Raw genomic sequence first — 13,461 nt, 5'->3', positions numbered from 1 at the left:
ACCTGGCCTTTTCAGACTACCACTTGTTCCGGTTCCTGCAGCACTAGTGTATTCCCACTTCAGAAGCCTTCAAGAGGTGGAAAATAGCATTGTTGAGTTTATAGATGCCAAACCGCTGTTGTTCCATCGCCAGGGGGTTCACCAGCTGCCCAAAAGATGGCAAAAGTGTATAAATGCCAATAGAGATTACTTTGCCGATTAAATTGTAAGACAATTTTCATATGAATAAGCATTTTCTTTCTTTAAAAAAGGCTGAGAATTAATTTATACACCTGATATAAAGACAATCGAAGATTTCTAACATGCGATTTCATTCTATTACACAATTACCATACCACTTCTAAGTCTTTAGAACAAACTTTCATTCACTATTCGCAGAAAAATATTATATTTACCTTCTGCCAAAATATGTAATGCAGAAACTGCTTCACAATAATGAAGAGGTGCAACTATATTCTCTTGTTCGCCAGGGTCTTCTTGACAGTCAATGCTACCATCAGCAGTGACCTAAACACATTATAGCAACATTAAAACAAAATGAAAATTTTAAAACAATAAACTAACACTGGTCAAAAGAGGCTAGTCCAGGAGTTTGTCCAGAATTTTCCATATGGAGGAAATGCTTCAGATACAGGGATCGACATAAGTCAGTTTATCGAAAATGCACGTCGTAGGGTGCAGCGGTAAACTGACTTATGCCGACTCCTGTATGTTTGTTCATTCAATAAGTTAACCTTTTTGCAGTCTATTTTCATACATGGGTCCTAGGGGAGACGAAGTTGGCATAACAACTCAATACCTATGAGTATGTTTCTGATTAATTGAGTTTTAGTTTTAAGTCAACTTTATGAACAGGTAGGCTAATCACGACTAGACCTTCACTTTAAAATGGGATCCAAACTGCTTTGTGCCTAACAAAGTATCAAACTGGGATCCCTTGATTACAAAGTGATAATTGATTGTATTGATTTTATACTTTATATAATGTGCATGCTTGTATAATGGGGTTTTTGATGGGAAAAGCAACAAACAATTATATCTTGTATATAATACGCAGCACAATTCAGGTTCAAGAAATGACTTTCTTAGTTGTAGGTCGTAAAGCTGTTGCTATGCTGATCAAGAGCAACAAATGACATCATACCTTTTCAATAACTGCTGCTATGTGGACCAAGAGGAGAATATTGTCTTATGTATACAATGAGCCACCAACCCACGCAATCCCAAAGCTTTCAGTCCTGCAAACACCTTGTTTTCTTTAGTAGAAGAAAGTGAGATCAAAATTATGTTTTGGATTTCCAGCACTCAGAAAGTTATTTCCAATTATTTCTCACCCGACAAATAGCGTTGATCGCCGTCCCATGTGACGGGAGGTGCATGCTCGAATTCTGCCAGTACGGCAGGGCACTGCTTTTCTCCATATCACAAAAATTCACTTTTATAATGTTTTTTTTTAATTATTATTATTACTAAGAAATTCAACCTGGTAATTTGTATTTGACCTTGTTGATATATATGGAGTGACATAGTAAAAACATGCATGGTTTTAATGTTGGCTGTCAGAATTATTCTGTGCATAATACGCACCACAGATTTTGGGGCAAAAATTTTGGAAAAAAAAAAGTGTGCATTGTAGAGTGGAACCACAAGCAAAGAAAAGCTTGCGCAGACCTGTGACTCCTGTGCACCGTACTCTTGCGTGGAGGGGAGGTTCCGAGTGGAGCATGCTTCCTTATGGCCCGAGTTCAACGGAAGAAGGGGGACGTGCACGGAGACTTTTCGCCATAGGTTATTTTGTGTTTATTGGGGAGACCCTTGAGTATATATAAGTACACCAGTACAGTCTCCACATGAGTTGTGTTGCCAGAAGTGGAATTAGGTTATTAATTAGGTATTAGTTTATTTTGAGCACGTAATTAAATGTTTGATGGGCAAAACTAAACTAATATCTAAATACAAACATTGGACATTACAAACCATTTAGTACTTAATAGCAGTTTTTTAATTAGCAATTTTCTTGATTTTAAATGAATAAAGTTGATGTTTAACACAGAAAAAAAATTAAAAGTTTGAAAGACACTTTTGAAGAAAAATTAATAATGATTATCATTACGGTCAAGAATGATATATATGTAACAATATAAGTGAACAGAGCTAATAATTATATTGTACTAAAATAGTAAATATTTCGAAATACTCAAGGACACATGAATATTCTGAATTGACAGTTATTCAGGCTTCAATATCTTCAATTTCAACAAGAACATCAAAATTTATCTAATTTCAATCCACTTATACTGAAACAAGGCGATTGCATTCTTCATAGTGTACAAAAATGTTATGAGAGTTTGAAAATACCACAAATTCAATACATATAAATATGTATTTTTGTTATAAAAAGAAATTTAAAAAAGGCAAAACAAACTCACCAATAGTACTTCACCCATTTTGTCAGCCATTTCCACTAAATGATCCAGATTCTTCACATCCATCAAATTCCCGGTGTAATCCGCACCAAAGGTCCAGTTCTGGAGGGTTTTCATGATGAACCTATCGTCATTGATCATGCACGAAAGAGGATTCCCTTCATAGTATGGGTTCAATGTTGTTGCTAACCAATTCCACTAAAAAAGCAATTTTAAGATGTTTAAATAATGAAAGATTAGTTGAAGCATATATTCTATTGATTTTTCTTTCAGAGGTTTGAAATCATTCTCTCTTTAATATTACTTATTTATTTTTATTATAATGAATGAATGAATTACAATTTTTTAGGTGCATTGGCACATGTGGCCATTTTGCATGTTTCATTGTATACGGGGAAATACCCCCTTACCTACAATCCTTACCTTTAGGGAAAGGATAAAAGTATGGGTTGTAAAGGGACCTGTACTGTACAACACATTAAAAAGGTAATGATACACCAAAAACTTCTCAAAAAGCTAAAAACATTAGTTAAAGCACTGCATTATCTTCCAAGATGGATGATAAACAGTTCTGAAGATTAAAAGTCTGCCTAAGGAAAGTAAACTTGGCACAAAGAGAATATGCCCAACACTTAAAATAATATTACACATACATTGGTGGAGCGCACCCTAGAAGCAAGTGAGTATAAACACACACACACACACATTACCTTCAATTTATTTCCATTTACAAAATTCTTCTTCAGATAATGATTCAGAGATGTTATGAAAGCTCCAGGTGCTTCGCACAAGTGAACAGAATTAAGTTCCTTCGTTTGAACAACGCATGGTGGAACCAGGTTGAAAGAGGAGGCATTTTCATAAAACTTGCACCATGCCTAAAACATAAAGCAGCACTGTTAGAAAACAAATGAACAATATGAACGACATGGCAAAATTGACAAACTTAAAACTATGAATTCTACAGTCTAAGAAATTATCAATGGGTCGAAGAGATTTTTTAAAAAACAAAGAAAATTGGTAAACTTCAGTAACTACTGCCATCCTCTTAGGAACTTGTACTGTTGTTTGGCAAGCTTCTGTTTTTAGTTTTGCAGCCTGCCACTAGGTGAACAGTGAACACAAAGCAACAGTACAACAAGTATTTATTTTCGGTATATTAATTTACTACCATGTTTTTCATTCCCCAAAGCACGGACTTCAACAAATGCTTATAATACAAGCAAAACAATATATAAATAATAACCCACGGCGCAACAGTGCTGGAGGATGAGGGCCTACCAACCGACTTCAGCTCCCACATCTGGTCAGCACGACAAACCCCTAGTAGTTGTTTCCATGACCAACTTTCACTACTCATTCATAGCTCCCCAATTTTCTCATGATTGTGTGTCCACCGGTTCCATACATTGGTAGACACCTCAGAAGAAAAGTTATGCTTTCCCCAGGAGACAGGAAGCAGTAGGGATCCTGTAGCCCGATTCCAAAGCTTGACACTTTGGACCACACAGCCAGGGACTAAAAATGTGTGGAAAAACTGTACCTTGTGATTACAAGACTAATTTTAATATTCTGATCAAATTCTTGATTATTTTGAACAAAAACCCTGATAAATTGATACATGTAATTTAATTCATTACTTACACAATATTTTGAACAACTTTTGTTTTAATTTTGAAACATCATTGTTGAGTATTAGGTCAGTCCTATTGGAAACAAACATGAACTGGTAATGAAAACAACATTAACTTGCCTAGCTGAAACAATGAAAGTTTTTCGAAAGAACAGAATAAAAATACCTGGGTGAGAAATTCAGGATAAATATTTTCTCTCAACGTCCACTGAATGCTACCAGCCTTGTTTGTGAATCTGGTGTGTTTGTGCCACCTATCCAAGTTGTAATCATTTAACTTATTCTTCACAGCATTCAGTTGATCTTTCATCTTTTGCATATGCGGGATCTAGAGAGATAAAGGTTAAAGAAAATTATAAATACCAGCCTGTGGAGTCTTCCTACTGGTAAACACAAGTCATACATATATTCAGTACATAAGCAAACACACTTTTCGAAGTTAATTGAAGTTATATGAACAGAATAATTTTTGTTACCTACACCTATGATACTTCAGTTCGTTCCTTTCCAGACCATTGTCTTCTGAACTGTTGTAACTTCGATGAAAACATTCTCTCGGGCTATCGACAAGGTGAGTTGTGGAAAGGATTCCAAGCTTTCAAGAGCTATCGTCACTCTCTTCTTCACTTCTACCCTAAAGATGAGAGTGACGTTAGCTCTCAAAAGCTTGGAATCCTTTCCACAACTCATCTGGTCAATATCCCGAGAGAATCTATTTGTCATTCGTTACCAGGAAAGCTTCACGATTGATTGATAGATTTGTTGTTTCAAATCCACTTTTAGCATAGAGAGGCTAATCAGGACTGGACCTACAGTTTAAAGTGGGATTTGCCATTGGATATCGAACCTGCGGCCCCTTGAAGAAAGCTTTAAGACTTACTACTGTTGTAACTATGTTATCTGTTGAATATCAATTTTTTTTCTTTCACAGGTACCCCTCACAAAGTACTCTTTATGCTGTAAATATAAAGTTTTTATTAACTTCCCAAGCAGATATCTTTGGGCTCAAATTTTGATGAAAATTGAGCATTTTCAAAGAGCTGTAACTAAAAGAGAAAACTAGGTACAGAGTTAAAATATTTTCGGCTACAACTTTGGAAACATATCTGTCCTCTAAAAATATTATAGCTCTGATATTACATTTCTTCCATGATAAAAAAAAATAATAAATAAATAAAGTTTTGTTCAAAAGCAAATATCAGTTTTGGCCATACATTTCAGTCATTTACATTAAAGATGGTTAAAAAAAATACAGGGCATAAATTGTACTGAAAACAATGTTTTTTATCCTAGATTTCTACGAGTTATCAAATTTATTGCAACTGTTGGAAATGAAAAAAAAATGGCTGCCATTTTAAAATGAAGTCGCATAATAATTTAAAAACCCCTGTCTTGAACTACCCTTCTTTAGAGGTTATTACAACAAAAATGGTCAAACAACCTGTGCTGGATCATTTTATATGAACTGACCCTTTTATTTCTTGTTTTGTAGCCTAGAAAGTACAGAAAATCACAGTATGTCATTGTATACAATAGTTTTGGCATCTGAATTTTTTATATTGAATTGCCTTTTCCTGTACCTACATTAGAGTACTGCATGAGACCACTTTCGCTCGATCATACTTGTTCGAATCTCGAACACTCGAGTGTATAGAATCAAATATAATTTCAATGTGGTAAAAATCATAGAAATATATGTGTAAAAATCCAAAAAAATAAGCTATCAATTCTGTATGCTATCTAGTGTCGTCCATGCGAACTACTTGCAGCTTGAGTGAAAAACGTTCATTGCAGCACTCTAATCTACATGTTATGCATTAGTTGAATGGTACCTAAACAGTGAAGTCTAGTTTTGAAATGCCAGTTTAGCACGTTGACATTTTCTTGTCCACTAATCTTTTTTATCTTAAGTATGGAAACACTCACCTCCCATTTCTTGTCTTGGAACATCATACTAGGATCCAGCAGGTGCCATCCATGCAAGGGTGGGATGAAAAAAAACTTTTTACTAAAATATTCTTGAACAATTGATTCAAGTTCAACAGGGTCATCGAACTGTCTATTCTGCCGTGACCCAAATGCTTTGGGCAGGTCGTACGAGTTGTCGGAATTACTTCTCCTCCAGTGTGTCCGGCTTCCAAATGGTTCACTAGAAGAAGGTTTGTTCTCCTTGTCGCTGGAGTCGCTCAAGGGAGGGGAGAGAGGAACACTCGACAATTGATCATCTGGGCCATAAAGGCTGCCAAATCTCTGCCTCTTTTGTGCTTGAGGTTGGCCATTCGTATTATGTTTGCTGTTTGAGCACTCCATGCATAGTTTAAGACCATTTATTGTGCCACAGTTGCCTTTACACTGAGATCTAAAGTTGGGTGGAAGAACTTTATCAGCACCGTACTGCACATTTCTCCTCTCTCTTGTTTTTCCAGACATTTTGTTCCCAAACTGAAACAATAAGAAATCAACAATAAAAATGAACTATCGTATTTCTCTGAATCTAAGATGCACCTTCTATTTTCTTTCGGGTTTGGGATGTTGAAAATTTTGCTGTGCCTTGGATTTCATGGCATCTTGAATTTGATTATACCACCGCATTACTGTAATATACAATATACACTGTGTTGCCATTCGTCACCGGACACCCCATACCAGTACGTGAATTCAGTCGCAGCACTACATCAGTATCGTGTAGGGTCACCTTTCGCCGCAATGATGTCCGCAACCCTTCAAGGAAGAGTTTCCTCCAATTTGCGATATGTGTTGATGGGAATCTTGCCCAATTCCTCCTGCAAAGCGGCAAACAGCTCAGTGGTGTTTTTTGGGCAGCATGGCCTGGCTCTCAAGCGGTGCTCCAAGTCGCCCCAAAGGTGTTCAATGGGGTTGATATATGGACTTTGGGCTGGCCAATCAAGTTTTTGCACACCCGGGTCCTCGAACCACGTGTTGATAATGCCTGCCGTATGACATGGAGCATTGTCGTGCTGAAACAGGTATGGGCCAATACTGAATTGTTCCCACAATGTCGGTAGCGCAGAATTGTCCAGAACTTTTTGGTACGCATCGGGATTCATGTTTCCCCTAACTAAAACAAGAGGACTAAGACCATACCATGAAAAGCAGGACCACACCATGATGCCACCTCCACCGAATTTCACTGTGGGTACGATACAGTCCTGTAAACAGCGTTCACCGGGCATATGCCACACCCACACACGTCCATCAGACCACCACATCTGGTAGCATGATTCATCACTCCATAGGACGAATTTCCATTGTTCGGGAGTCCAATGGTGGCATTCCTTGCACCACTGTAACCGACAGGTTGCATTGCGGGCTGTGTTATGTGGCTTGTGAACTGCTGCGCAACCATGAAAACCAAGTGCGACGATCACCCGGCAGACAGTATGATCACTTGCACTACTGGAAGCCGATCGAAACTCCTGTGCCACAATCTGTAACGACGCCTTCCGGTTTGACTTCACCACACGTTTCAAGCATCAACGGTCACGATCTGTTAATATTTCCGGTTTACTGGGTCTGGGTCGGCATGTCATGACCCCCTCTTGCTTCCACTTCATGATAACATCACTCACTGTCGACCGGGGTATCTGAAATTTGTTAGAAATCTCACGGGTCGAATGCCCAAACCTGTGGGCTCCAATGATCATCCATCGTTCCACCTCACTCAGTTCGCGTCGTCTGTCCATATTGACTGCTGTAGCGTATGAGTGTATTCTCAACCGGCAACGCCTTTTATAGGTTGTATGACGTGTACAGACGATCCCAAGCACTTTTTGAGGGGTGTCCAGTGACGAATGGCAACATAGTGTAGAATGGAGTATTTACTAACCCGTGGCTCGACAGCCCTTGAAGGGCCTAGGACGATCTCTCCCTCCCACAATCCTACCTAGTGATGTGAATTTCTTCAACAGGTAATGGGGTGATGTGGGGTCAGCCCATTGAACCCCTAGCCATTATAGGAGATATCAGAGGCTGGGTAATGCTACTCACTTGTAGCTCCCCAATTTCCTCATGGTGGTGGGTTGCCACTGGTCATATGCACAGGCCGAGAACCCACAGACTGAATCCATGGCATCCTGCAGTCAGAGTCCAAACCACAGCACCTTATACCACACGGCCATGTAGGAGGACAGAATGAAGTATTTAATAATTAACTTCTTTCCTCAATGTTTTACGAAATACTGGTATTGATGAAAATCACCATTAACAAAATTCTATTATGGTAATATTATTAATGGTACATGTAACAATAATGCAAATGTAATACTACATGGTCCTAACAAAGTACCAGTATGTACAACTGTGCACCTCAAATTGGTTGGAAGTATTCAAAAGGTGCACCTTGAATTACACTAAATATGGTATTATAAAAACAGTACGAGTATTTATACAATGATAAAACATTATTTCTAATTTCGTTAATTTAGATTACTTTTCTACCTCTTGCATTAATCACATAACGATGATGAATTGATAAAATGGTGACAGAACAAACACAATGATGCGTTCATGCCTGAAGACAGCTCGAACCTGGGACCTCTGGCTTTTTGTATGTTACGCTAGACACTCTGCCAAGGAGAGTGGCACGAGGAGTCACTTGTGGCATCCATAACTCATTTTTAATAGTAGAATGATCTTGTGAGTGTTATGTGGTATGGGGAGAAAATATACAAATTGACACTTATGAAGATAGTTTACTTGCTACTATTGCTAGTAAGAAATGACTGGTGTAAAATGTTTGCTGGCTCCAATAAAAGAGTTGCTATAAAATCTACCAACATGGATAAGTTATATTCTTTCGCAAATGTTCCTTGAACAAGATGAAAAGTGCACAACATGTGTAATTTTTCTTGTATGTATTGCTTGCATTGCAGAATTATTTCTCGTGTAACATGTTACAAGCATGTAGACACAATTTTGTAACATTTCAGGAGAATGTTAAACTTAAAAATTAACTAAACAAAAAATAAATATCTGATGAAGGGAGCATATATTCTCCCAAAACATTACATAAAATTGTGTTTATGTGCTCGTAACAGCTGTAAATAATTATACCAGGTGACTGTAATAGATTTTACATCAATAAAAAAAAATGATTTGGTTTATTTCATTTTGCTTTTCTGCCATTTTTTGGCTAATTCTGAAGATGAGAGAGATATAGTGATAAGATCAAATTGACGAAGCGACACTCACAAAGAACACCCATGACTAGGTTGGGATTTGAACTCGGAACCCCAGGAATCATAGCTTGATGTCTTCATAATGCAGGGTCAAGGCTCTGGGGCCTGAACTTGTAGTCAGGATAATCCTCTGTAGGGTTTTGTGTTCTGTCCTCTCTGTGTGTTTGTGGGTGTTCCTTTATCCACCTGATCACCACTCATCCTCTCTGGCAAAGATTTTTTTTGATTTCTTGATCACATTGGCACTACCCATCCTACTGCTGGCTGCCACTGATAATGACACTTTACTATTTAACATGATTAGTATTATGTATATTATACTACACAAAATGTTTCCTATTTCTGCCTATAAAAACTATTGAATTTTTAATCAAGAGAAATTTAAATGTGTTTACAGTTTACATTACATTCCCTTTTGTATGAGGTTCACCCATCAGTACATATATTTTGTTTCCTTTCTTAGAGCGTAATAAACACCATTAATTCATTACGAGATTAATGAACTTTCACCAAAAGTGATTCTGATATCTACAAAATCCTTATGTACATTATTCTATAAATTATTTTTTCAAAGCGATATAAATCAGTGATTTTTTTCAGTTTTGTTTTAAATCAACCTGATTGAAATCAATCCACACTGTTTCCAACTTAATTTTACATCTAACTGATTTCTTGAGATACAGTAAAATAGTTTGTTTAATATATTATTAGAGATCATTTAATAATATGAATTACCCCCTATTCTGTGAATAATGGTAGAGTTTGACTAAGTGAATAAACATCTCAGTTGCCAAAATACTATAAATACAACAACGCATTCACTTACATGTCCTGGATTCAATACAGAATTCTATAAACAGTTCTCGTTTTCCATGCCCAACCTGAAAATAAACAAGATTTGTAATTTATTTACTAACACCAGAAATAACATTAAATTTACGGTAACATTAGCGTATGAGGGAAACGGATTCCTTCAAATTTACAGGAGAAAGTACTTACAGAAATCATTTTCTTTAGCATTGTGGAGGTTCCTGAATGTAGATTTGATCCATTTTAATGTGAATGCGTGTTGTTTTCTGCGAAAATCTTTGTCCGACACGCTGTTTCTGCTCCCCCCCATTTGCTTTCTGCACGAGAGTGCAATGTTCCGTGTGTTAAGATGATGCAACCCTGTAGCCAGTGTTCCAGCCTTGTCGTGTTTTCACTAGAACACGACGTGTCGAGTATTTTTTTTTTAAACTATGCTTGCCTAACCTTACGGAAAATGGTTTTTGGGGCTAACGTGAATGGTTTTTGGGGATAACGTCAATGGTTTGTGTGGCTAACGTCAATGGTTTGTGAGGCTAACGTGAATGGTTTGCAACATATTAGCATAATTTCAAATCTGGGCACGAAAGTAGATATTTTCCGGTTAACGAGGTTGCAACACTGCATAAATCGACAAAACACTCTCAGAACGCCCCCTAAACCAGTACGCTATCACGGCCATAATGTGTTACAGATTCGAAACAACAAGTAACAGTAAGTACTCGTAAGTCTAAGAAATAGACATTGATATGCATTATTTTACTTTAGGAAATGATCCACATTCGAAAATAACACGTTAGCAATGTATAGAAGTCCGAAATATATGATTCGTAGGTGTTTCCCTCATACGATAATAGTACATTCGGGTCGGAACCATCTTTCTTTCGTAATTCGTTATTTCTCTTCCTTGCAATCTTGAATATTGACGTCAGACGAGGAATGCCTACGTGGTTAGGTTAGGCCTGTTAGGTTAGGTTCCATTAGCATAAATACAAAGAAAATTGTGAAAACAGCTCTCTCCTGTGACGTCGGAACACAATGTTGCTACAATGTTGTGCGATAAGTGACACCCATTCGGGGGAAAATTGCTTGTTCCGAACTCGACAGTTGGTTCTAGTGAAAACACGGCGAGGCTGAAACACTGGCTACGGGGTTGCATCGTCTTAACACACGGAACATTGCACTCTCATGCAAAAAGCAAATGGCGTGAGCAGAAACAGCGTGTCGGACAGAGATTTTCGCAGAAAACAACACGCATTCACATTAAAATGGATCAAATCTACATTCAGGAACTTCCAAAACGCTCAAGAAAATGATTTCCGTAAGTGCTTTCTCCTGTAAATTTGAAGGAAATTTGAAGGAATCCGTTTTACCCATACGATAATGTTACCCAGATTTATTTCAACACGTAAAGTAAGAATGCAGCAGTACATAAAGGGACAAAATATACGATTGGTATGGGCCTGGCGATGCCTTTAAAAATTGGAAACCATCACAAAGTGACAGTTCAAAGTGAATTTTACCCCATTTTATCCGAAATTTACTGACTTAGGTTAGTTATGATTTTAGTACGTATTACACTGTACTTACTTAAGACGATGACACGTAACTTGACATGTCACTGTTAGAGAGGAGCAAAATTAGGGCACGTTCATTGAATCTATGTCCCCAAGAGTTCATCCATTTATGGCGACGGTAAATGTGAAATGAAATTATTACACGTTTATATCTTCTTATCGGAAAATACTCACATTTTAAGTGTTCGTTGCTCACTTTTATTCATTCATTTGTTAGTTTTTTTCGCAGTGATATATTGAACAGCACTTCCCAAAATTTCATCAACCCCCGCAATTTTTCCGCAAAGTCCAATTTTGGTTCTAAACTGTGGTTTCCAGAGGCGTCACCTGAAAGGGGTTCACGGAGCACACGAAATCCCAACCGAAAACGGAAAATTGTAAATTTCTTTTCTTTTCTGCACAATAAAACACTACGGTATACCAACACTACATTTCAATATACTTATTTTACAAAGCAGCTTTTTTCGTTCATAAAGTCTTCACAATGCTTAAAATTTACCAATTTTTTCCGACTGTTGACAAGAAAAGCTCACCATATCTGGAACTGTGAGCTACCTAATCCAGAAACACTCAAGGTTGTAGCACAACGGGGTAGCCCTGGAGGCACTTGCTGCCTGGGTGTTGGGAGGTAGCAATTGCTACTTCAGGCCGCAAAGTTTGATTATTTAGCCCAAGGGCCCGGATTTTGATGACCTACAAATCTTTGAAAAATGACCTTTAAAATGACAACAAAAATCCTGTAAAATGACCCAAAAATTCGTACAAAACTCAATCTGCTTATTGAAAATAGTATACATATTCCAAGACAGACAATTTAACAATTGCTTCTTCACCTTGGTGTGTTGTACGGACTGTGAAACTCGACAATGTTGCATTTCGGGATTTTCAGTCAGGCTTTGTTGCGCTGGTAGTTAAACACAGAGTAATTACCGCAAGATAACATTCAGACAAAACAGAAATTGTTGAATTTCTCATGTTTCAGCATGCAATGGCACAATATCAAAAAAAAAAAAAAAAAAAAAAAAAATTACATTTCTTCAACCTGAGGAGGGTCTTCAGGATTTCTGTACTAGCTAGTTAGCAATGTCTACGTTGCACCAGTTAAAAGATGAAATGTCATCAAAATCCGGGCCCTGGTAATAACTATTCCGCCACTATGTTCTCGGAGAATCAGTCATTTGTCTACGGATAATTATGCACTACCAACCAAATACAGCAGTTAAAAAAAAATATATACTGACCCAGATACTGTTCACTACATCAAGTTTTTTTTTGGCGAGAGGTGTGATCATGCTGATGCAACTACGTGCCCAGCTTGAGGCCGTGAACGTTAAGCTATCGACTTTTAATCTCGATGCCTATGTTCCGGGTTCGACTCCGATATATGGATTTGGTTGATTGATTTGGTTTATTTTACATCGTCTTTTTGCCACTTTTGACTAATCGCGATGAGTGATGATATGATCAAATTGATGAAGAAACACTCACAAGGAACACCCATGGCCAGGACGGGATTCGAACCCGGAACTCTTGGCGTCGAAATGTGATGTGTTAACTTCTCCGGGATGATATTTGTAAATGTCCCTTCAAGTACGTGTCCAGTTTCTTTTTGGAAGAAAAATTGGCATCAAACATCGAGGCTATTTTCTGTGTGAAATACATACTTTTCCAAGGGAGCGTGATATCAAGAAATGCACCGTTAATTTAAGAAGTGTGATATTTGAAAATGCATTGGAGGAAAGGTGTATTACAATAATTTAGACAATGATCATGCAAAGTGAATCATAAAGACAACTAAAAATACTGTGGCATATTCCTGT

General features: G+C 37.5%; 1 protein-coding gene across 2 annotated transcripts in view; it reads right to left on the bottom strand.

Moving 5' to 3' along the window:
* The window catches only part of LOC145982832 (cap-specific mRNA (nucleoside-2'-O-)-methyltransferase 2-like), a 30,122-nt gene extending 18,189 nt beyond the window's left edge, over positions 1 to 11,933 (bottom strand). The window contains exons 1-7 of one of the 2 annotated variants that reach the window (XM_083116195.1): positions 11,816 to 11,933; positions 10,084 to 10,138; positions 5,986 to 6,501; positions 4,226 to 4,387; positions 3,137 to 3,304; positions 2,430 to 2,624; positions 396 to 507 (exon numbers count right to left, since the gene is read on the bottom strand). In XM_083116195.1, the coding sequence (XP_082972321.1) occupies positions 396 to 507; positions 2,430 to 2,624; positions 3,137 to 3,304; positions 4,226 to 4,387; positions 5,986 to 6,489 (1,141 nt within the window). In that variant the 5' untranslated portion in view covers positions 6,490 to 6,501; positions 10,084 to 10,138; positions 11,816 to 11,933. Of the gene's footprint in view, positions 1 to 395; positions 508 to 2,429; positions 2,625 to 3,136; positions 3,305 to 4,225; positions 4,388 to 5,985; positions 6,502 to 10,083; positions 10,139 to 11,654; positions 11,754 to 11,815 lie in introns of those variants that run through there. The other variant, XM_083116194.1, reaches the window with a different exon arrangement.
* Positions 11,934 to 13,461: the final 1,528 nt, after the last annotated feature.

This window comes from Lepisma saccharinum, unplaced genomic scaffold (genome assembly GCF_977018435.1).
Source record: "Lepisma saccharinum unplaced genomic scaffold, izLepSacc3.1 HAP1_SCAFFOLD_444, whole genome shotgun sequence".
Classification (NCBI taxonomy): Eukaryota; Metazoa; Arthropoda; class Insecta; order Zygentoma; family Lepismatidae; genus Lepisma; species Lepisma saccharinum.
This window is presented reverse-complemented; position numbering and strand designations above follow the sequence as displayed.